Source organism: Thamnophis sirtalis, unplaced genomic scaffold, assembly GCF_051295495.1.
Source record: "Thamnophis sirtalis isolate CommonGarterSnake01/CBP01778 unplaced genomic scaffold, rThaSir2_p1.2 scaffold_9, whole genome shotgun sequence".
NCBI lineage: Eukaryota > Metazoa > Chordata > Lepidosauria > Squamata > Natricidae > Thamnophis > Thamnophis sirtalis.
The window spans coordinates 62,766,895-62,791,120 of record NW_028261389.1 but is presented as its reverse complement, the minus strand read 5'-3'; the positions used below and the strand labels follow the sequence as shown (position 1 = coordinate 62,791,120).

The 24,226-nt window shown below is 42.8% G+C and overlaps 1 protein-coding gene across 2 annotated transcripts in view; it reads left to right on the top strand.

Annotated features, from left to right (window-relative positions):
- Positions 1-8,773: 8,773 nt before the first annotated feature.
- The window catches only part of PANX2 (pannexin 2), a 31,869-nt gene continuing 16,416 nt past the window's right edge, over positions 8,774-24,226 (top strand). The window contains exons 1-2 of one of the 2 annotated variants that reach the window (XM_014054798.2): positions 8,774-9,127; positions 9,597-9,925. In XM_014054798.2, the coding sequence (XP_013910273.2) occupies positions 9,700-9,925 (226 nt within the window). In that variant the 5' untranslated portion in view covers positions 8,774-9,127; positions 9,597-9,699. Of the gene's footprint in view, positions 9,128-9,596; positions 9,926-24,226 lie in introns of those variants that run through there. The other variant, XM_014054799.2, reaches the window with a different exon arrangement.

Here is a 24,226-nt window from a genome sequence, read left to right as displayed (position 1 = left end):
TCTCCTTTCTTTCATCTCTCCCCCCCCCCTTGTGTGGTGGGAGGCGACGGCTGCCTTGAGTGCAAATGTGGCACGAAGGCAGGTATAGGGCTGCTTTGCTCCTGCACTAAGCCTCCAGTCATTGCCTTGTCGTGTCCCCCCAGCCTTTCCCAGTAGGCGCAAGCTCCAGCGCAAAGGCTGCCTTGAGCACAAATGTGGCATTTTGCTCCTGCACTAAGGCTCCGGCTACCCTCCTCCTCCTCCTCACAACCCCCTGGCTGGCTGTGGCAAGGCCGGAAGGGTGCACTATATAACAAATAAAACTTCTGAAAGCAGATTTTTTTATTTATATCAGTCTCCAGAAAAGGAAAGTCTACATTACAAGCAGTGGTGGGATTCAGCCAGTTAGTATCTATTTGGGAGAATTGGTTGTTAACTTTCTAAGCAGTTTGAAGAACTGGTTTTTGGAAGAAATCTCCTTTTGTTTTTTCCCATTTTACAGGGCTAATCCTATAAGGAAGGCAGGAAGGAAACATTCTGGTGTTGTTTCTAGCCTAATCTTTATTGCCCTGGTTACAGAAACTGCCTCTCCGGTTAACCTTTATTACATTTATAACAGCTAAGGCGAAGCGCCCATCGACATGGGTGATGTTGAATTGGCCACACCTCCATGGTCACATGACCACCGAACCATGACCACCCAGCTGGTCATTAGGGCAGAGAACCAGTTGTGAAATTATTTGAATCCCACCATTGATTACAGGGTTATGGTATATAATATAATATGCATGAAAGGCTTTAATAATTTATTTTAGGAAACGCTTATTAAATACATTTAGGAGATTCCACCACATATGTAGTATCAGTCCTGTGTAACTTGATGTCTTTTCTCTGTAACAGGCTTTTTGCCCTTTTACCATCTATTTCCAAATATGAAAGAAACTCAAGTGAAATAATTTTCCTTAAATGATTTATGTCTCCCCTCTGTGGGTCTGCCTTTGTACATGATGCATTCAGAAAACAGCCATGAAAGACCTCCAGCTGAAGAGACTTAGAATCTAAAAATACACTCAAGATAAACTAACAAAGGGGGTTCCCACAGCATCCAACAGATGTCTACAGGAAACCCGCAGTAGGGCACAAATGCAACAGCTCTTTCCATGCCAAGTTCCTTAGCAACTGGTATTCAGATCTGGCAAGGAATATAGAGGCATTATGACCAATAATCATTGCCTTTTTACCTGCAATGATTATTTTTTCTAAGCCCTGGGGTGGATTAGCCATCGTTGTATTTTATGCAATGCAGTCAAGCACACACAACTATCCTCTTTTTAAGACAATAATTGTCGTCTTCTAAGATAATTCAAGGTAATTAAGTTTTAAGTGCCTGAAATTAGCAACCCGGAATAGAACACTCAACCATATTATGGGAAGAAGTGAATGGAGCCAATAACTTTGCCTTCCTGGTTCTTCCAGAAACTTATGGAGTAAATAAAGCAACACCAAAATCAAGATTTAAGTTTACCTATGCAAAAGACTTTCCCAACATTGATTGGCTGTAGTTAGTAAAGCCACACCCACTCAGAGGTGGGCTGCTGCCAGTTCGGACCAGTTTGGGCAAACTGATAGTTCCGACGAGTGGCTGGGCCCGCTCACCCGCCCTGGCTCTATCCCATCCTATATAATTGGCGTTTGATGCCACGTGCATGCGTGGAAGGCATGCACATGAGTGAAATGAGCTTGCGCACATGCAGGCTCCCATTTTTGTTTCTAGGTGAACCAGTTGTTACATTATGTGATGCCCACTTCTGCACCTACTGCTTCCTAGCTACCCAGAGGAGAAGAACTGGTAGAGTTGTGGCACCTCAGTGACCTGTCTCAAGTCAGAAAGCTACTGTTTGGCCTTTTGAGACCCTTGGAACTTCATGGGGTCTATTGGGGACAGGCCGTTTCCTCATTCCCTGAAGGAATTGCAGTCATCTGTTTTTTTCATCAGTAAGTATAAATTAACAGACAAGGAAGGGAAGTAGAGTGGAGGTCAATTTTTGTTTCCCCCATTGGTCACCTCTGGTGTGGGCAATTATGGTTTCTTGCAAGAATGGTTTCAAAGATTTGAAGAGTGGCAATGAAATGTCCTGGATGGAACCTATATATGAAGATTCAGCACTACAAGTTCCAGACTCCAAATTACATTCTGAATTATTCATGAACCGTTCATGCAGAGTGGTGCAGATTTTGTTCTTGGGTAAGTCTATGTTACCTAAGCAATTCTTCCCCCTTAACAGCCATACATGCATCATTCCATGACTCAAGAGATAATGTCTGTTTACCATCACTTTAAAACGGTGCAGATGTTCTGCTATGGTTTTACTGGAAATGTGTTTATTACATTTATCAAGAAATTTAGATTTTACAGGGGGGTAGGGGAATCTGACCTCACCAGTAATTTAACTTAATGTTGCTAGAAATGTTGCAAAACCATAGGTTCAACAGAGAAATTAGAATTGTAGAATTCTAATCTCTTATGTAAAATATTATAAATAGTAGATGTCACTGCATTTTCCATACAGATTTTCCTGTTAGCATAAACAAAGGAAGGGTAAAAGTTTGAATCCAAGGGAGTTTCCCAAATCCTTTGTCCCGACCTGAATATTTAGGAAAGATCCTCAACTCCGTTTTTGAAATGAAAGGTTTACTAAAGTCAAGCGGTTATTAGCAAAGCCGGATCTGAATATTCCCTCACAAAGCCTGTGTTTTTTCCTCTCCCCCAGGTCTTCTACTCTTGACCAGTCCTAATCCCTCATGTCCCACCACTACTCCTGCCACATTTTATGGCAGGGTGCCAGCAAAGCGAAGTATGCTGAAGATGGAAGCCCTGATATTTAGCCAATATGACCTGTTTCTTCTGAATCAGCTGTTTCCTCTGACGAAGAGTCAGGGGCTCATCAAGCTGTGGATCTCATGACTAGGGGTGGGACTGCCAGTTCGGACTAGTTCAGGCGAACCGGTTTGCTCTTGATGATCAGGTTGGCCCGCATACCTGTCCCTGCCCTTTACTTACCTATATCCTCTCAGCTGATTTGCGAAGTGAAGAAGATTGCTGCACCTCAGCTGTGTTACTCCCCATAAATAACGTGGAAGATAAGTTTTGTTAAAACTGTGTGCACGCGATCACCGAACCGGTTGTTAAATCAGCAGGATCCCACCACTGCTCATGACCAACAGCTGCAGGCCTAGGTTGCTCTTGCAGTCCTGCTTCCAGGGTTCTTGACAAGATGATCTTCTGAAGCAATGACTTCCATCGACACTGATGCTGCTACAAACTCAGGAATGAGCACTTTCCTGGTAAGAGAATTTGGCTGTGTTTGAATGAACTTTTCTATTTAGCTCTTAGTCTCTTGTAGAACCTCATCAAGTTGTAGAACTTCCTACAAGTATGAAGAATCTAATCTAGTGTAGGTCCACTATAAAAGATATATAATGCAAAATATGATAGATACAGAACTTTGGTGTATCATTATTTTGCAATACAACACCAAATGGCACAATATAGTATTCTATAATTAAAAATATCTACTCCTCGTAATACAGAACAAAAGCAAATATCTAAAACTAAAACCATCTCCAAAAATGCCCGAGATGATGGACCAAGTGAGAATCCTACACTGAAATTGTGACTTACAGCTTTTCAGAATGATTAAAAATTGCAATTTGAAGAATAAGTGGATCCGATTGCGTAAAATTTAAAGAATTGTGTTCAACACTATAATGTCTTGATATGTATGAACACCTAGCCACGTGATGGTGAACCTATGGCACGCATGCCGGAAGCTGCACGCAGAGCCATCTCTTCGGGCACGCCAGGCATCGCCATTGCTTTCCTGGGTTACGGCACGCTTGCCAGCTGGTCTTCACACACATAGGAGCGCTAGAAACGGGAAGCACAGTCGCCTGGGGAGCATGCGTGAACCAGAAAGATGATGATCTGGTTTCCAGTGCATGCATGCGCACTGGCCACTTGGTCTTCCAGTTTCTGATCTGCATGTGTGCATGAAGACCAGCTGTCCAGGGCTCATGTACGTGCCAGAAACCGGAGGATCATCATTTCTGTGCGTACATGTGTGCTGGGTGGCTGCAAATGCTCACTGCCAAAAAGGTTTGCCAACACTGACTTAGCCTATCTCAGTTAATTTCCCAAAAATGAAGCAAGTTTTACAAGGGAAATCCCAAGTTTGCAGCTATTATATGGAAAAAGCGTTTCAGTACACATTTGTCACAAAGAAAACAAGATAGATAAGTCCACACAGTAGAGTTACATGAGTTGTGTTTTTATCAGTAGAAGAGGTTCATCACACATGAATGTTTTGAACCCAAATGATTCCACAAAAGTTTATTCTGAAGCAGACAAAATTACAATGGCATGATATGTGATACAACTGTAGTACTGTAAAAAAAATGCTTTCTGTCATCTAATTTGTAATGAGTGAGTTTGACAAAATAGTTCCAGTTGCTGCATGACTTTTAGCTGAAAGAACTATAAATTAAAATGTTTTCTTTAACTGGTGTTTTATATCCAGGCATGAGAATTTTGGCCCATTCAACTCAATAATATGACATCAACAGTTTATTTCTGGTCCTGCCACATAATTTCTATGGGGTTTAAATATCTCAGCTGTTCAAAATCCGTATAGCTGTCCTTCATCCATTTTCTCACTGACCTGCTTGAATGTCCCAGATTTTGTTTTAAGACAGCTTCAAACTGAAGGTGGGTGTAGCCCCAGAGGTGCAGAAGTGACTTGCTAAACTTCCTCAATGCATTTTTAACTGAAATATTCAGAAATTTATTTTGAGTGGGTCATAACCGGTGGTGGGATTCAAATTTTTTTTACTGCCAGTTCTGTGGGTGTGGCTTGGTGGGCGTCGTAGCGGAAGGATACTGTAAAATCTCCATTCCCTCCCCATTCCAGGGAAAGGTTACTGCAAAATCCCCATTTCCTCCCGATCAGCTGGGACTCAGGAGGCAGAGACTAGATGGAGGTGGGGCCAGACAGAGGTGGTATTTACCAGTTCTCCAAATTACTCAAAATTTCCACTACCGGTTCTCCAGAACTGCCCAGAACCTGCTGAATACCACTTCTGGCCATAACATGCCTCTTAATTGTGGTGCAAACAGAGATGTCCACAGGAAGCCGATCAATAAAGTCAAGAAGGTAGGCAAAATCAGGGCAGCAAAGACCCACCTTAACAATATATGTACGGGTAGTCCTCACCCTACAACATTCATTCAGCAACTGTTCAAATTTACAGTGATAATGAATAAAGGGACACCTTTGACCCATGCCCAAAGTTACAGCTATTGCAGTGTCCCCCACCGTCTTGTGATCAAAATTCAGGTGCTTGCAGCCCACCCGCACTTACCATCTCACAGTGCTGCAATTCCTTCCACTGGCCTATCCCCCATCTGTCCTTTTGGTCCCTGCTACCTGTGATCCACACCCCGGCTGTGTTTTGACTCCCACTGTGGAGGCATGTCGCTAGTGGGCTACATGGAGCTAGATTTGCTTTGTGAAAAAGTGACAAAAACAGCTGAAAAGAGCTGGTGTGTGCCAAGACACCACTTTGTGCCAGGCGCTTGAGCTGCATGGGCCTGGATTTGCATTGGAAAAAGGAGGGGAACCCCACAAAGCAGTCCCCCCTGAGCTGGAGTAGAGCAAACAGTTTATTATCAATAATAATATCCCATCCCATTCTTTATTTTGCACCTGGGCAGAGCTGCGGTTTGCTTTGCATTGGGAAGGGAGTTGCTTTCACCTTTTCCCCAGTGTTGGTATTCTGCCTATTCTTACCAGTTCAGGCAAACTGGTAGCAGTGGCTGCTGGAGGCTCTGCCCACCTGTCCCAATGTAACACGCAGCCTTCACCGGTGCAGAAGGCAGTGCACATGCGTAGAAGGTGGCATGTGCGAGCACGCTCACATTTGCAAACTGGTAGTGAAGGTAAGTGAATCCCACCCCTGCTTTCCCCCACACACAGAGACTTTTTTTGCAATGCAAAGCCAGTGCCACATGGCTCTGGAACACTGCGAAGAATGGCTTTGGCATACTCTGGCAACTTTAAGCTGCTTTGTGCTTTTTCTTCCCTTTTTCAAGATGCAAAGCCAGCCCTTCACAGCCCAGAAGCCAGACCAGGCACATCTCAGCAGCAGCAGAAGCAAAAAGACAGCAGTGATGGCCAGCTGGGATGGTGGAGCACAAGACAGCAGGGGGCTCGGAGTACTGGGTGGCAAAAGGTACCAGGACTAGGCTGAGCTGCTTCCTAGGGCACAGCAAGCAGTCCCAGAGGTGCATGGTTTTGGTGATGCTTGCTGCTCCACAAGGTAGGAAACAGGGTGGCCAAAATGGCAGAGTTGAGGGGTAAGATTGTGGGGGGAGAGAATTGGAGGCAGTTCCTTACCTTACTGAGGTTGGGATGGGAGGGACCAAGCCTAGAATGGGTTGGGTTGGGTACTCTTCTAACCACCATTATTAACTTAATAGTAGTAAGGGGGTTTCTGGGAATGGGGTCATTAAATAATGCAGTCATGGGATATCCATATCTCTTAAAGAGACTGACATTCCAGTCCTAACTGTGGTCATAAGTTGAGGCCTATCTTAAGTTTTTTTAAGGCACATACAGCAATCCCAGACAACCCCCCCCCCCCCCGGAACAAACTTCATTATAGTGAGAGTGCCAGGTTTGTAAGGTTTTATAAGGCATAGTTGGCTCAAATCAATCTTGTTTTGAAGATGTATTCATAAAAACTGGTTCTAGTTACTCCTTTACTTCAGAGCTGAGTTGGCACAGTGGTTAGAGTGCAGCACTGCAGGCTACTTCAGCTGACTGCTAACTGCAGTTCAGCAGTTCAAATCTCACCAGGCTCAAGGTTGACTCGGCCTTCTGTCCTGCTGAGGTGGGTAAAATGAGGACCCAGATTGCTGGGGGAAATATGTTGACTCTGTCAACTGCTTAGAGAGGGCTGTAAAAGCACTATGAAATGGTATATTAGTGCTAGTGCTAGTTGACTGACCTGGATGGGAAGATTAGTTTTTCATAGTTTATATGTTACATCACTTTATGAATAAATACCACGCATCATTGTTTTTTGGTTTCCTTTTCTATATAGAACTCCTAGGACCCATACATAATATGCAGCAGCAAAGTTATGCAAAGTCTCAGATATAACTCAAAAAGAATGAATTATTTATTCCTGAACTCTTTTGTTTTAGACCAGACATGTCTAGCCCGCAGCCCACAAGATCATAAATTTTTAACATTATGTGATTTTATATTATAAAACTATCTTCTATATTTTATATGTGGCCCAAGACAATTCCCATTCACTCAATGCGGTCCAGGCAAGCCAAAATGTTAAGACATTCTTGTTTTAGAGCAAAGCTTATAAGGAACTAATTATGCTATTGCAAATAAGATGCTAATAGTCAATATAAGCATTGATTTCGTCCCCTAAGCTGCTGCTTGATTTAACCATAGTGGCTGGATTCACACTAACCCATATCCAATTAGAAACAAGGACTGTTTTTCCACCAATGCCATCACTCTGCTTAACAACTAATTTCCACAACACTGTCAATAATTTACTAAGACTGTATTACTATTATTCTTCTCTTCCTTCCTAGCATCTATCTCTCCCCACTTACGACTATAACCATCAATTTATATTGTTTTTATTTGTTTCCTAGTACGATTTGATAGCTTATTAGGAACCTTGGCTATCACTAAGTGTTGTAACTTATGATTCTTGATTCTTCTATTTTTCTTTATGTACACTGTGAGCATATGCACCAAAGACAAATTCCTTGTGTGTCCAATCACACTTGGGCAATAAAGAATTCAATTCAGTTCTATTCTATTCTATTCTAACTGTCCTGGGTTAATGGATGAGCAAATCCATTTTAGAGATAATAAAGAGTTTAAAACCATTTTTGGTTGTATTGTAACTTAACCCTGCCCATTCCTTTAAATCTTCAGCGCTGGCCCGTCTGCCTGTGGTTCTTGGATTCTGCCTACATTTCAGCCAACGTTTGCCAGAGAGGAATATCCAGCAATGCTTTGTAACCAGGAATTTAAATCTTTTCCAAGAAGCACTAAAATGAGGCTTCGAGTCGCTGATTTGGCGCATGCGCCTGAACGCCATCTAACGCTGAAATTAATTTCTAGGTGAATCTGCAGAGGAACTGAAGTGGCGAGCTACTCATGAGGGACTCGGGGCGGGGGGGGGGGGGGGGGGGGAGGACCGGGCAACCTGAGGGAGGGGAAGAAGAAAAACCAAGTCGCCAGCTGTATTTGCTAGAGCAATGTTTCTCCGCTGCTGGTCTCTGCATTTTCCTCCCTCCCGCACCCCCGCCTTCCACACACACCCAGCTTCCAAAATCTGAGGAGTTGCGGGGAGGGAAGGGAGGTCGTGGGAATGGCAATGAACGCTTTTGAGGAAAGCGCTTGGCTGCCCCCGTTAGCCGCAGCCCCAGACGGAGGAGCGGAGCCCGAGCTTTCATCGCCGTCCCCGCCAGTCGCAGCGGGGTGCGCCGAGTGACTCGGCAGCTCGCGCTGCGATGCCGGCAACCCCTGCCGCCCCCTCCCGGTTCTGCCGCCCGGCCCGGTGCAAAGCCGCCAGCTCCGCCTCCCGCGGCTGCCCAGGCGATGCGAATTCCAGATGTGGACGCGGAGACCTTAAAGGACCTCTCGCCGCCTCTGGGCATCCTTCCGCCACGAAGCGCCGCTGCGGCAACGAGCCTCTCTCGCCTTCCCGGGCTCCGCGCGCTGCTGCCTCTGAGGGGGGAATTCCGGGTCTGCGCCGACATAACTTGAGCCCCAAAAGAAACCGTCCGTCCTTACAGGGTTGTTGTTGTGGTGGTGTTTGGTTTGTCCGTTTATTTGTTTAATCTGAGGAGGGAAAAGGCGACTCCCACCCTGGGTGGTGGTGGGACAGGCTCCCTTTTGGACCAAGGGGAGATTCCTCAGGCCGGCGTCTTTCTCCTCCTGCCGCAGCAGCATCGGGACATTTCATGCCTACTTTGGCTTTCGCGCACCAGCCTGCCGCTCCCTCCGTGGACTGGGAGAGCCTCCCTGCCCCCCCGCCCAAACTTCGCAAGGTAACTAAGGACGACTCCAATTCCGCAGTGAGCCTTCCCCCCCCCTTCCTTTCTTACCGCTCGCGCCCCGTTGCTCTTTTGACGACCCAGCCAAACACCTGCATGGGTTTTGCTTGGGATCCTCGCTTGAAATCCCTCAGTCGCGAGGGCGGCGTTTCTCCCCTATCAGTTCACCTGCTCGCCTTGGTGGCGCCGGGCGAACCCTTGCGTGCAGCCCGGCTTTGCAGCTGCCGTTTGGCTCCAGCTTCGCCGTCGCCTCCGGTCCGGGTTACCGAAGGGGGAAAGAGAGGGGAAGGAAGGCGGGGTGTGTAGTAGGCTTCCCGATCGCGCGCCGGCAGCCTCCCGGCCTCGGTGCCGCAGTCTCGGTTAGAGCGCCATAGAGAATATGGTGCCTCCTCTCGGCCCGCGTCCTCCCTGCCCGCCCACCTCCACCCTGCCCGGGCGTATTCATTGGTTGTCCTCCCCGCAGGCTGAGCCCATCCCGGGCTCCGGATCTTCTCCGGCGAGGCGACGGCGCCGTTGCTCCGGCTACTGGAGTCCGGCGGTGAGTGCCTTCCGACCCGCCGCCGCATATGCAACACATCATCGAAAACCATCCCGACATGGCAACGGCGCTGCTGGCTGGGGAGAAACTGAAGGAGTTGATCTTGCCCGGGCAGCAAGACGACAGGGCGGGCTCGTTGGCCGCGTTCCTCGTGCAGCTGAAGCTCGAGCTGCCCTTTGACCGCGTGGTCACCATCGGCACCGTCCTCATCCCGATTGTCCTGGTCACGCTGGTCTTCACCAAGAACTTTGCCGGTAAGGGCAGGCTGGGGGGTTAGCTGGTTTCAAGGACCGGTGAGGGGAGGGGGAGAATCCAACAGGGGATGGGATCTAAGGACAGGGACCGTCTTCACCTATTGAAATTCTGCCTGCTGGACAGCTATTTAAAGTGGTGGTCCTAAGTAAGAGGAGACCCATAAAGAGCCCGTGGGCATAACCGTTGCATCCAGAGTTGTGAGCTGACACTGCAGCACATCACTGCAAAAAAAAAAACACAAGGTCCAATTGGCCTTCCAGTAACAGGGGGTCAAGCCTATAGAAGCATCAACCTTTCTGGTTCTATGGACCGGCAGGGATGGTTTTTCAGGCACAGTCTAGATCCTGTACATGTGCAAATGAAGCTTTTCCCATTTGCCTGCTGCTTCCAAGGCCCGGTTCCCGACCGGCCAGGACCAGTACCAGTCCACGGTCCTGGGTTGGGGATCCCTGCAAACAGTACAGGCAGTCCTTGACTTACAACTAGCAGCTCCAGGCCTCTGAGTTTGCTGCACTTACAAACTGTTTCTGTGTTTCACTGGTTTCATTAACCCTTCGGAACCTGACAACAACCACAAATGAGTTCGAAACCTCTGTTGCTAAGCGAGACAGTTTTAAGTGAGTTTTGCCCCATTTTATGACCTTTTCAGCTGCAGTTCTTAAGCGAATCACTGCAGTTATTAAGTTAGTGACGAGGTTGTTAAATGAATTGGGCTTCCCCATTGATTTTGCTGGTCAGGTCACAAAAGGCGACTGAATGACCCTTGGACATTGCAACCGTCATAAAGATGAAACATTTACCAAGCATCTGAATTTTGAACGGGTGACCATGGGGATGCAGCAATGGTCATGTGTGATAAATGACCATAAGTCACTTTTTTATGGCCATTGTAACTTTGAACAATCATTAAACGGACAGTTGTAAGTCGAGCACCAACTGTATATCCAAGGAGTTGAAAAGAATTGGGGGGGGGGAGAGACGGGTCAAGTCCAAATGGCCTGTGTTAGAAAGGGATGCCTTCAAACAAGCAAATCCTGGCCTTATAGAAGAAAAGCCATTGTGTGTTTATGGGGCCAGTTCCTTCCTTAATGCTCTTTCCCCTTTGTATGTCAGTCAGGCAGAAGAAAATGTGGCAAAAAAACAGAAGGGGACACAGGTGGATGATGTTAAATTGTCTGGATGCCCCGTAAATCACTGAATGAAGAAAGATGGGTACACACAACATCCATTCTATAGACTCACCCTGAGTTATATAAGAAGGTTCTCCTTTGATTGAATTGCATCAGTCTTGAATTCAATACGGGTCGCAATCTTTGGCCTCCCAGCCCCTCATCTGTACTTCAGGAACAGTAAGGGTGCCCTACTTACAAACTTGTTTTATCAAGATGACTGGCTACTTTGGTGTATTAAATGCCTTGGACATGCAAAAGTCACGTGTGAACATTATATTTGGATTGACACAATAAGGATAAAGGTTAGGGTAAAGTTGCAACTGAGAAGGCAAGACCAGAAAATTGGGGCTTGGGTGGCCACAGAAGCGCCCAAAAATTAAGATGGTGTCCATCAAAAAAGTCAAGATGGTGCTTGTAAAAAGGGGGTGAAATTTGATTACATGATTGTAGCTACCATCTTAATTTTTTTGATGCCCTTTGGTCATGTTGGAGGTGGAGCATAGAAGGGCAAAGTAGAGGAGCTGGTTAGAAAAATGTTCCTTTCTTCTGAGTTATGGGCCTCCACCTCTCCTTGGTGTCAGCATGGAACTGTCTCTCTTGCCAATTCCTATCCTATTCTTACTGCTGTCTTCCAAGCCACTTCCAGTTACTGACTTTCCTTCAAGATAATAGGGAACAGGACATATTTTATTCACTTCAAGGATGCCTTTAGACAGTGTTGGAATGAGAGGAAAAATAATATTTAATGACAACCTGTACAGTTAAGAATCACTGATGTCTGTTTCACTCATGACTGGAGCTCAGATGAAGTTAATTTCATGAGGAGATGGGCAGAAAGAGAGACAGACAGACAGAGAGGGAGAGATTGCCGAGACCTGTTTGTCCCATGATAGGATGCAGAGGGATACATGAGTGTAGGAATGGCAGAGAAAACTGCTATCATGTGCTTGTGTATGTCACACGCTATATGTGGTGGTGAGATATTGGAGGGGGGAAGAAGAATTCTACTACGGTCATATTTACCATATGGGTCCCTCTATTTTTAAATAATCTTTCTAAAATAGTTTTGCCAAAGGAGCAAGAGAGTCTTCCGGACATAGAGTCTTCCAGCAGGCAGCCCACAACCATAGAGCACACTCCTAGAGCGGCTGCTGCTGGAACACTCGGCAGCCAAGTTTTGAAGTTTGGAACTGGAGAAGATGTTATACTCGGAGCATGGCGGTGGTGGCTGCGGTTGCAGGGAGAGCTGCGCCCGGACATGTTGAGGCTAGGAAGCATGCCTGCTGGAGGCGGAACAGGCGCTCGCGCAACCCCCTTCTCCAGTCGAGCAGAGCTCTATGCACTGACCTAGGGGGTATCCCTAATGTGCCGAGCTGGGGAGCAGGCAGAGCGCCACGTGGCTTGGCACCTTAGTGATACCCCCTAGATCAGTGAATGGTGTTCTGCCCGGCTGGATGGGCAGGCAGAATGCCACTCCCCAACCTAGAGGTATCCTGAAGGCGCCAAGCAATGTGTGCGCCTTTCTCCCCCCCCCAGCTCCTGTGGCTTGGTGCCTTCAGGATACCGCTATGTCGGTGAGCGGTGCTCTGCCTGGCCAGAGGGGGGGTTGTCCAGAGGGTTTATTTTCGGGGGCAGGCTTATATTTTTGCCCATGCGAAAAATGGGGCAAGGCTTTAGTTTCAGGACAGGTCATATTTTCGGGAAAACACGGTATCACTTTGATGGGAAAATACCAGGGAGATGAAAGGAGTCCTCTCAAGCATCCCCTGGGCAACAGTGATGTCATTAACTAATCCTTTCAACCCAGAAGTGCCTTGTTTTTCAACACAAATATAGTAGTATAGAAATTGTAAAAGCTTGTTACTTTTATGTTAGCAGCTAACGTGCAGTTATCCCATATTTATTGCTAAGCAACAACTCTTGTAATTACACTATGTGATCTACATTACTGAGAGCTATAGATACATTTTTATATAAACCTTTTGACAGGGACTGTGATTAAATTTTGTACGATGCCCAAACTTAGATCATAGGCTAAACAACCACAGTTTGTCTTATTCTAGGGTTAGACATTTGCATGATATTTGAACATATATTGGATGGATATGTGTCATTAATCTACTGAAGTTGTCAGTCTGAAGTGACTGCACAATGAAACTGTTCATTTATAGCATTCTAGTGACCCTTCTCTTCCTCCCTCCCTCCCTCCTATTTCTTTTTCATTTTAATCACTTGGAGGCATGTAACTGAGGTGAGATTTAGGCTGCAAGCTGTTAAAAAAAAGTGTCAGCCAGCCTGCCACACAAAAGTAGTTGCAATAAAGGCCCAGATGGTGATTGACTGGCTGTCTACACAAGACTATAATTTGAACTCAGTAGCTCAGATTTGGTATATTCATTTGTTTCTATAGTGCCAAATCAGTGAAGAATCATGACAGGACAGAAATATACTACTACTGTTGGCCTGAGGGTCATACTAGGCTTAACAACGGATGTTGAAAGCCACCATCAAAATATGCCAGGGCAGGGTCCAGTTTTGAAATTGGGGATTCCAATGTTGTTAAGGAAGGAAATGGATTCTTGAGCTTGTACAGTGACTGAAATTACACAGGTTTGCCCCATAAATCTGCTGTAACCGCCTACAGAGCAAACATTTTCAGTTTTTGCTCTGTCTGTTTGAGAGGAACCTTGGGAGTCATGAAGTATTTGTAAGCCCCACTCTTTGCACTCCAGAGATAGCAGAGAAAATATCTGGCTGAAGAAAAAAAATGAGTTACAAAATCAGAACTGTTTCTCCAGTCATTCATTAAAATAAGTGCAATATATATTTATTTTGGAATATGCCTGAAATGAGGGAATGGAATGGAATAGAATGGAATGGAATGGAATAGAAAGGAATAGAATGGAATAGAGTGGAATAGAATGGAATAGAATGGAATAGAATGGAATAGAATGGAATAGAATGGAATAACAGCTGGAAGGGACCTTGGAGGTCTTCTAGTCCAACCCCCCTGCTTAGACAGGAAACCTATTCTGGCTTTTTAGGATTGTATTATTCAAACATCTTAAGCAGAAAGACTTCCACTACACATTGCTACTCTAACATTTTCTTCACCTATCTTAAGAAGACAGTCTTGCTTACAAATTGCCTTCTGGATGGACAGGTGCATAGTTACAAATGTTCTTATTTATTCCTTTCCTATAAGAACATGGTACTTATAGGATCTTAAATTATCTAGCGATATCATTGGAAATAGATAGCATTATTCTTGATGGGCTTCTGGGGTGAGCTGCAGTGTCAGATGAGCAAGAAGAAAACAATAACTTTCATCAATGCTAACTAAACCCTCAGAGATTAGGGCAGCTAATGATATTTCAGTTGTTTCTGGGTAATAAGTATTAATGGGGGAAGAGCAACTAATAAGTAATGAATATAGTGTTTGAGTTTGTAAAAAATCCATGCTTTGTTTCTGTCTAACAGTAAAGTCCAAAAACACCCATTGACCAAGTAAATTTCTTACATCCTATTTACAAGACTGCTATGAATTAAAGAACTCTTTAACCAAGGACAACTTGTTGAGAAAACCTGGATGCATACATGCTGCTGCCTTGGCAATAGTTTAACATTGCTTTCATCTAATTGGTTTTGTTTTGTTTTTCATTTAAATGATCAAGTTGATTGTTGCTTGTGTTTTTGAGATCAGCCAAAGTTGTCATTGGAGTTGGGTGGCAGGAGAAAAAAGGATAAAAAGCAGGATAAAAATAATATATAATGCTAAGATTTGTCAGACTACAAACAGGCCACCAGCAGATTGATTGATTTATAAAATCAATCTTTTTTTCATAAGCACCCAAAGGAATTTACAACAATTAAAACAGAAGCTGTAAAGCCTGATAATAAAACTAGTAAAATATTCAAATTAAAGACAAAATCCTTAAAATTAGTGAATAGTTAAAAGATTGGTAGAAAAATTGGGGTTTTATTCCAGTATTCCTTAAATACTGGAATGATTGAGTAAAAGTTCCTAATATCTCATGGAGCTGATATTTAATTGCTCAGTTAGCTGATTGTAATATTCTGTTTTCTGGGTGAATTCTTTTGTAGAAAGGCTATAGGCAGGATTGTGTAAGTGCTATAGACTGGTGGTTGTTTTTTGTGATTTGGGGGTGGGAGGTTGTTTCAGATATAATGTGCCCATTTTTGTTTGTAGGGTTTTTTTAACAAGAAAGGAGAAAACCAAGGGACAATGCAGAACAAGTTAAGCATTCTAAAGCCCTACGAGTTTTGATTAGAGAGCATCTTACAAGTTGCCTTTATCTCTCATTAAACTTAATAGTTATTTCAGTCATTTGTGGACAAACTCAATTGGGAATTTGGGGAAATGCTATTCTGGCACATCTGGAACTGGAACATGTTGGCAACATGCTTTAAAGAAAGACATGTGGTGGTTTTTTTTTTTACTTTGATGCAGAGAAATCTCTTTAGCCTTTCAAGAATTAGGGGGTGTTAAAGTAGTAACAAAAAATTGACCTTATTTACTTCAATAACTGGCTTAAAAAAATAATTACTCCCCAAATCAACAAAAAATGATTTTTCTTTTTCTGGTAGAAAAGGCATACAAAAATCACAACTACCTATTGTCCCAAGATGCTACAGTTCTCAGTTGAAATCTCCTTAGAGTTGACAACTTTGCAGACTTTTATCATTTTTCCTTGGAAAAAAAGAAAAGAAAATAGTTGAGGTTGGGCATGAAATTGTTAAAACCTCACACTTTAGCTACTTACTTCCATTTCTATCCAATTTTGTCTGGACTTGTAGGGCTAATTATGGTAAAATATTCGTCATGCTTTAAAGCAAGGTTTCATTTCCTAGCAGCTGCATCATCCAAGTGAAAGGATTATTATTCTGCCATGGGTAAGTAATTTTGGAATTACAGCATTCAAAGAAACAGAAGGATAGATATTAAAACAAAACCACTTACATAATGTTAAGTTGTAATCTTGTGTTTGATATCCAGAAAAGATTGCATAAGCATGCCACTTTTTCAATATAGATCATTTACCCCCAAATGTGTTCTAATTTGTTGTTGTTTTTCAAGGTGGACAAACTAAACTGTACTTAGATCTGTCTGCATGTTTTGCCTTCTATTTTCCTATTGCATATACAAGTAGTCCTCGAATTACAACCATTCATTTAGTGACTATTACAATGCCATTGAAAAAAGTGACATGACCATTTTTCACAGTTACGACTTTTGCAGCATCTCCATGACCATGTGATCAAAATTCAGACACTTGACCAGGTTCATATTTATGACTGTTGCTGTGTCCCAAGGTGATGTGATCCCCTTTTGCAATCTTCTGACAAGCAAAGTCATTGGGGAAGCCAGATTCACTTAATAACCAGGTTATTAATTTAACAACTGTGGTAATTAAAGGTCATAGAATGGGGCAAAACTCATTTAACAAATGCCTCACTTAAGAACAGAAATTTTGGGCTCTCTTGTGATCATAGGTTGAAGACTACCTGCATTTGAAATGGCCTAATTGCATCAAAGAAAGCTCATGAATGGTGTGTTTTTGTATCTCTTAGCAGTTTCCTAATTCAGCCCTCTTCTATTCCCTTGAAGAAAGTAGTGGAGATAACCAGTAAGTGATATGTCTGATCAGTCAACTTTATTGGTTTTATTTTATAGGTAGCCCTTGGTTAAAAATTGCCTCATTTAGAGACTGTTCAAAACATATATAGATGGATGGATGGAGTGGTGGGTTACGACTGGTGCCTGCTGGGAGCACCGGGTACTGTTCCGGCAGTGACGTGCAGTGAGATTTATGGCTGGTGAGGCAAAAAGAAAGAAAGCGGTTTTTCGCCACCCCGCCACCCCAGTGCTATGTCCGACATAGCACCGGGACGCCTCTATGTCGGACATAGTGGCAGGGCAGCCAAAAGCCGCTTTCTAGAAAGAAATAAAGTGCCAGCCCACCAGCAGAGGCTGGCAGGCTTCCCCAACACAGAGAAAGAAAGCTGGCTGGCTGCCCTCCCTGCCTCTCCCTCTGAGTGAAGAAAAGCACACACACACACACATACACACACAAACAAATTACTTACAATTACTTACAAATTACATTAATTTTGAATTCCTCCCTCTGACCCACATACCTTTTCCAGCTGTTTCACAGTCACAGAGGATTTCAACTCTGCTCTTGCCTGCTATGATGAAAATGTAAAAATGTAAAAGGAAAAAGGCAAGAGCTGCTGAGGTCAGGCTGGGCTAGCTGCTGCCAGAGTCCCCGTGGATGACTCTGCTTAACTGTTTAAAAAAGCCTCTAAAAAAAGCCCTCTACAGGAGGAGGCAAAAGAACCACGTGCCTCATCTACATAAGGAATTTTTCGGCTTTTAACCCTTGCTTAACTCTGCTCGAGTTATCATAAAGTCAGACTAAATGAGGCACATGGTTCTCCTGCCTCCTCCTGTAGAGAGCACTTTTTAGAGGCTTTTTTAAACAGTTAATCACTAAGCAGAGTCATCCACTGTGACTCTGGCAGCAACTACCTCAGCCTTTTTCCTTTTAATTTTTTTTCTTTTCATGATGACAGTGGTGAGGCTCTGCCTCCCCTGACTGCACATCACTGCGTTCCGGTACGGTGTTCCAGAGTGCCCTTCTGCGGGCGCCCACACTCCTTACCGATATTTGAGCTCTTCGGCACGCACACGCATTAAGTATATGGTGCCTGCACAACACTCCACCAAGCAGCTGGAGTGTCATAGAGGCGTCACGGAGTGTCACGGGAGGTAGGGACGCATGCACGTGTGTGCGTGTGTGCTGTATGCGTTCTAGTGGTGGACGCCGGGCCCCGTTGCACCATACCAGTTGCTGGATGGATGAATGGATGGACGCACAGACAAGCATACAGACAGACTGATTTATTTTTGCGGCTTCAGTGTTTATCAGTCAAGTGTACTATACTAACTCTGCTATTATTGGTTCCCAGAGACTGCTTTTCAACATTCATTTAATTGAGCTCTAGTAACCTATGCTTACTTGTAAAATATCTTCAAATAGCATGCAATGTTCCTTCTCAGCCTTGGTTGAGATGATTTTCTGTTTGAACAAGAGGAAGGTTGTGGTTAATGGTGCAGCATCAATTTAGTCCGAAGTGATGAAAGAACAGAAAGGATAGCGACATGATCAGAGTGAGCTGATGCCATACTAAATGAAAGCTGTCGCTTTGATATGCTAAAATTAGATTGTGGATCTATGCAACTGCTGGCTTGTTTGCTTGTTCCAAAAAACGGGATAGGAAACCACAGGCAACCTACTTGTCCCACAAAGAAAAATTCAGGAAGATTATAATTTGAACATACTTAATCTGCCTATATTTATGATTCTTAAATCCTGTGTTTATTTTTCTTAACAAATAAATCTGCAAAGGTCCAAACGTTCTTATTCAAAATTAAAGCATTGATTAAAAAAAACTCAAATTCATATTGTTTCTAGTTTAGTACTCCTAATTTTGAGGTTTGAAAAGTCTGTTTTGAATGAAAAATTTCAAAAAAGGCGATCAAAAGAGCTCATTTCATTCTAAAAACAACTGTCTCACATTCAAAACAGGACATTTTGAATTCAAACCATGGTAGTTTGCATTCAAAACATTTTCCACACCATAATTTAGATTTTCTATAATTATGCCTCTTTGGGCAATAACAGCATCGACGGAAGTATGGCAAATCTACCTCAGTTTAGTGCACCTGTATCCCCACATTCTTAACACAAATATAAATGCAAATAATTACACAGATGTTTTTGCACACATGAAAGATAGGTCTTTTAGTTTTTTCTACTTGAAGTTCAAGTTTTAAACGGTGTGGCAGATATTAATTACTATTTTTAAAATCTTTAAAACACTTTAATCTGGAAGAACATAAAAGTAGGAAGTTCTCCTGGGTAAATCCAAAATTCAAAACCTAGCTTTTGAAATACCTAAATACTGGTAGTACTTAACTTACAACCACAGTTGGGAACAGAACTTCCATCACTAAGCGATTCAATCATTAAGCAAGTCATGCTCAATTTTGTGACTTTTTTTCCCATGGTCATTAAGTGAATTTGACTTTTCCCATTGACTTTGCCTAACGGAAGCCATCTGGGAAAGCAACAAATAGCGAACTTGTGCTACTTCAACCATTATAAGTATATACCAGTTGCCAAACACTTGAATATTTATCATGTATATATGAGGATGCTTGAAGATAAGATTAAATGCTGATTGCTGAAAGTCAAATATTTAAGAAACATAATGTGGTCAGATGATCTTCATGGTTGGAATAAAATTATACTATATCACTTGCTAAAGGAACAAAACCAATACAAAGAAAGAATTGTCTTATGTTTAAAAAGCTACATGTGTACAAAAGGTCAATATGTTTAAAAAAGTTTAAAAAATGAATAAAAGCAGTACTGTTGGTGGTGTCTGCTATAGACTGCCCAGCAAAACAAAAGGTGTGGGAAAGTTTAAAGTAGTACCTGGGACTTCAAAAAAGCAGCTTTTCAGTAACTCACAATTATTTCTCACACCAATAATAAATACAATTGAATGAAGCTAATAAATAGAGGAATACAAAATGTGTGAAAGTTACTAAAAAACAAGATGGAAGATTATTTTGATGGGCTGATAGACATCTATGAAAATTGTATATGCTAGGGAAGAGAAATCAAATGTGCAATATTCCTGATGTGATGATAGTATACGAGAAGAATGTTTTGGAATTTTATTTGATCAGAAGTTATATCTAAATTCAACACTATGCCATAACTACAAAAAACTATAAATTAAGTCCTTCTAGGAAAATTTGAGGAAATATATTTATTACGCAGAAGGAAATTGAAAAGCCCCTGGGGCTGTTGCAAGTAATGGGGTTAGAAATAATTCTAAAAGCCATGTTCCTCATACATTCCCATCTTGATCTTCTTTCCAACCTGATTAATTTGCAAGAGATCATACAAAGGGGGCCAGGATTCTGCCCTCTCTCTTAATTAGAGAATAACACTCTGAAAATTGAACGATGTGAGATCAAACATTAATCTCAACGTATAAAAGCAGTTAAACTGTAGAATCTGTTCAGCAGATGAGGTGATGAAATCTTTTCCTGGGCATTCTCAAGCAGAGGCTGGGCAGTTATTTCTCAGTAATGTTTTAACTTGACTTTTCTGTATTGAACATAGAGGATTGCACAGCAGGGGCTAAATTCTATGATACTGGACATAAAGTGTTTTTAAAAATACACAAGTTTCATTAATTTTGTAGCGGGTTCCTATTTCCAAGGAAGATCTGAGTGAGGCTTTCTTTGGCCTGAAGGACCATATCAGCAATAACACTTAGACTTATATACCACTTCATTGTGCTGTTACAGCCCGTTCTAAGCGGTTTATGGAGTCAACATATTTTCCCCAACAATCTGGGTCCTCATTTTACCCACCTCGGAAGGATGGAAGGCTGAGTCAACCTTGAGCCAGTGAGATTTGAACTGCCGAATTGGAGCTAGCAGTCAGCTGTACAAAAGTAGCCTGCAGTACTATACTCTAACCTCTGCGCCACCTTGGCTCTTCCTTCTCCTTTCCTTGGTGTCAAGAGGAAGTGTGGCCAATGATGTTATGAAGCCACCAGAGTGGGTAGGACCAATGTTTTGAAACCCAGGGTTGTTGTTGTTGTTGTTGTTGTTGTTGTTCTCATGGGAAAAAGTTGAAATTTGTGAGGTATGTATTGTTTCTTAAACCCCCTAAAGAAGGAAAGAAAAAAAATCAGCCCAATTCCGATGATATTTGGATGTTACAGGTACTGTGGGTGTCTTAGAGTCTTTCTAGTCTTGTAGAATTTATTTTTATCTCTTCAAAAGCCTTCAAATCTCCCAAGCTAAAAAAAGGGGGTCTGAAATATTCAGCCTCATACAATCTGGGGGTCTCTATGGGCTGCAAAAATGGTATTGGGTATGGAGGGGAGTTTCTATGGAGGCAGTAGGGTTGACTCTGTGTGTCTTAATTCTATTGGATTTTTGCAGCACCCGCTTCCTGTCCCTTTTTCTGGTGTAAGAACAATCTGTCTTTGTGCTTTACAGATCTCACTCTTCCCCTCCCCTTGGCTCCAGCCAAAGAAAAGTGACTAATCCACACCTGTCAGTGGCTATCCCAGATACCATGATAAACATATTTCCAAAGTGTTATTCCATCTGCTGATCTTTTAGGTTATTGAATTCCAAATAGAATTTACCTGTTTTTCTGGTATTTGGAGCAGTTGTGGGATGCTGCCAGTTTAACAACCGGTTCGGTGAAGTGTGTTATTTGCTCACACACATGCGCCTAAAACACTTGCATGCAGCACTGAAAATGAATCAGTTAGAAGCTCAACTGCTTACTTTCCAAGTCAGCAAGTAGAATAGTGGGGGGGGGAGGGGAATCAGCTGTGCTGCCTGATTGAGATGAGCTACAAAGCAGGAAATAAAGGGCAGGAAAGGGGCAGATGAGCGGGGCGAGCTGATCGTCTGAGCTACTGGTTCACTCGAATCCAGTATTCACTGGCTGAATGTCACCTCTGGTTTGGAAGCATTGCCTCAGAGTAGCCACAATATTAGCTAATAGAAATTGTGGACTCCCGAATTCTAGCTCAACAGGATCCTCTAATGTCTCTTTTGCTTAACTTTGTTCTGGAGTACCCACTTTAGACTACCTTTCCACTACCATATGGAAAGAAAAATACATGAGATTGTGTCTTTGTCCACTTTCTGTCTACTTTTGTGATTCCACACAGATGCATATATACATACATATGCATATACATGCATATTGCAGCCAATAAAGTACATAGAATTGCTAATGGAATCACAAAACTCAAGCAGACCCGAAAGGAAACAAACCTTTTATTCATTAATCAGTACTACTTGTGTGAATTGAAAGATGGAATAGTTTTTAGAATTTGTGGATTTGTTTAATCAGTAAGGAGGCAAGAGGATGGAGAAAACAGACTGAGAGAACAGCCCAAATCCTCTCCATAGACAATGCATGGAATTAGGAAATTTGCATGCCAGATTCTAAAAGTGTGGATTCTTGTATATATGGTTTCCTTTAATTATCAGCAGTAGGAATCCTAGTTAAGGCTAAGAATATTGCAAAAACTATGTTGTGTTTTTATTAGATTTTTTTATGGCAACCTGAAGACTGCATGGTTTCCATTATCCCATCTGAAGCTTTGGCAAAACCAACATTTCCTATCTTTCTTGGTAGGGGAACTTGAAAGGGAAAAACAAGTGATTTAAATTAAAAATGTCAGATGAGGCTGGTTCCTCCCTATTACAAAATTCACTGATTTCAATGGCAGGATTTTTTCAAAGGCATAGGCCCCAGTAGGGAAAAAATATCTCCACCTCTCACTCCCCAACAGTAAGATGGTATTTCATACCATCTCCAGGCTCTGATTTCCTATGGCAGGAGTGTCAAACTCGATTTCATTCAGGGCTGCATCAGGGTTGTGTTTGACCTTGGGGGGCTGGGGTGGGTGTGGCCAGGGTGGGTGTGGCCAGCTCAACATCACTCATGTCAGGGATGCCTGTGGTTGCATGAACGCTTTGCCAGCAAAAACGGACTCCCGAGCTCCATTTTTGTTTGCAACAGCCTCCCGCAATCCTCTGCCAGCAAAAACGCAGTGTGGTTTTGGCTGGCAGAGGCACCATGGGCCGGTCCTTCGCTGTTTCTAGGGCCATCTAATAACCCCTGGACCTTGAGTATGACACACCTGTGCTATGGGATAGGTATGTTGAAAGGAGAAAAATGCGGTAATCTCTTAATATTTGAAGGGGTTTAATTTGAATTCCTAGCAGCTAAAAAATCTTGAATCCTTAATTCTGAATATTTGCTTTATGTACTAATTATACATGTCAACTCTATATTTTTGCACTGTGTCTCAATACAGTGAAGCAGCTTTTCTCAGCTTGGATATCCTCCCACCATGGCTGTACAGACTAGGGACTCTAGGGTAGAAATCCATATACCTAGAATGCAACAGACCAAAGGATGCAGTTATAAGAATAGAGGCAGACTGCCTGTCTCTGGAATCTGGATTGTCTCTGTGAGTCTAACACCCATAAGGAAGTATTTGGAGTATGGAATCTTCCAGTTCTGAACAATGTTCCCTCTAATTTTTTTTCAGTGTGAGCAGAAAAGTATAGTGTTTGAGCGGCATATTTTCATGCCTGAGCACCTGAATTTTTTTCACAGATGTCACCGAAGACAACAACGAAATCAGTATTATTTGAAACTCAAAGTTATGTTTATTCAAGGCACCCGCTTAATTAAAAGTGTTATATAATATCAGTATCACTTAACAACGGTCCTGCTTAGCAACCAAAATGTTGGCTCAGAAACTCTGGCATTGAAGCACGCAAGTCTTAAAGCTGTCAAGTTACAAGACCTTTGCACCCCTAACCCTTTAGAAAAAAACAAACCCAGGGGTCTTCAAACCTGACAGCTTTAAGCCTTGCTGACTTCAACTCCCAGAATTCCTCCTCCAGTCATGTTGCAGCAACGTCATCTCCGTGGATCTGCTCCATCTTCGGTTTTTTTCACAGGAGGCAGGGCTGCTGCTGAAGATGCCAACGAGCCCCCACCGCCACTAGAATATGCATTTGTTTAGCATGACATAGAGTAGTCTTTCAACCAGAAGTATGGAATAAAAGAGAGACTGATAAATATTAAAAAAAATAAAACCAAAAAGCAGCTATTTATTTGAGTTCTAGATAAACATTTAGTTCAGATTTAATAGTGTTTCAGAGATGTGGCTGTCAGCTATTTGTGTATGTATGTTATTATTATGGAAGGTTAGATGAGATTTCACCAACATTATTCACCCCTGATTAATGCATTCATTCTAATAATCGAGTCTGACTCTGAATTACAAATCTATGTCTGAAGAATCTGGGTTAAGTTTTGGATTGGAAATTTGGGGAACATGAAAGTTTATGCATAATTTTTGTAATTTTTTCATTGGGTCTTAATAATGATTTTATTCATTTGGGATTTGGGGGTCTTTTTTCATAGGCTTAACACAGCTCTAATTTTGTCACTAGGAGCAATGTAACAT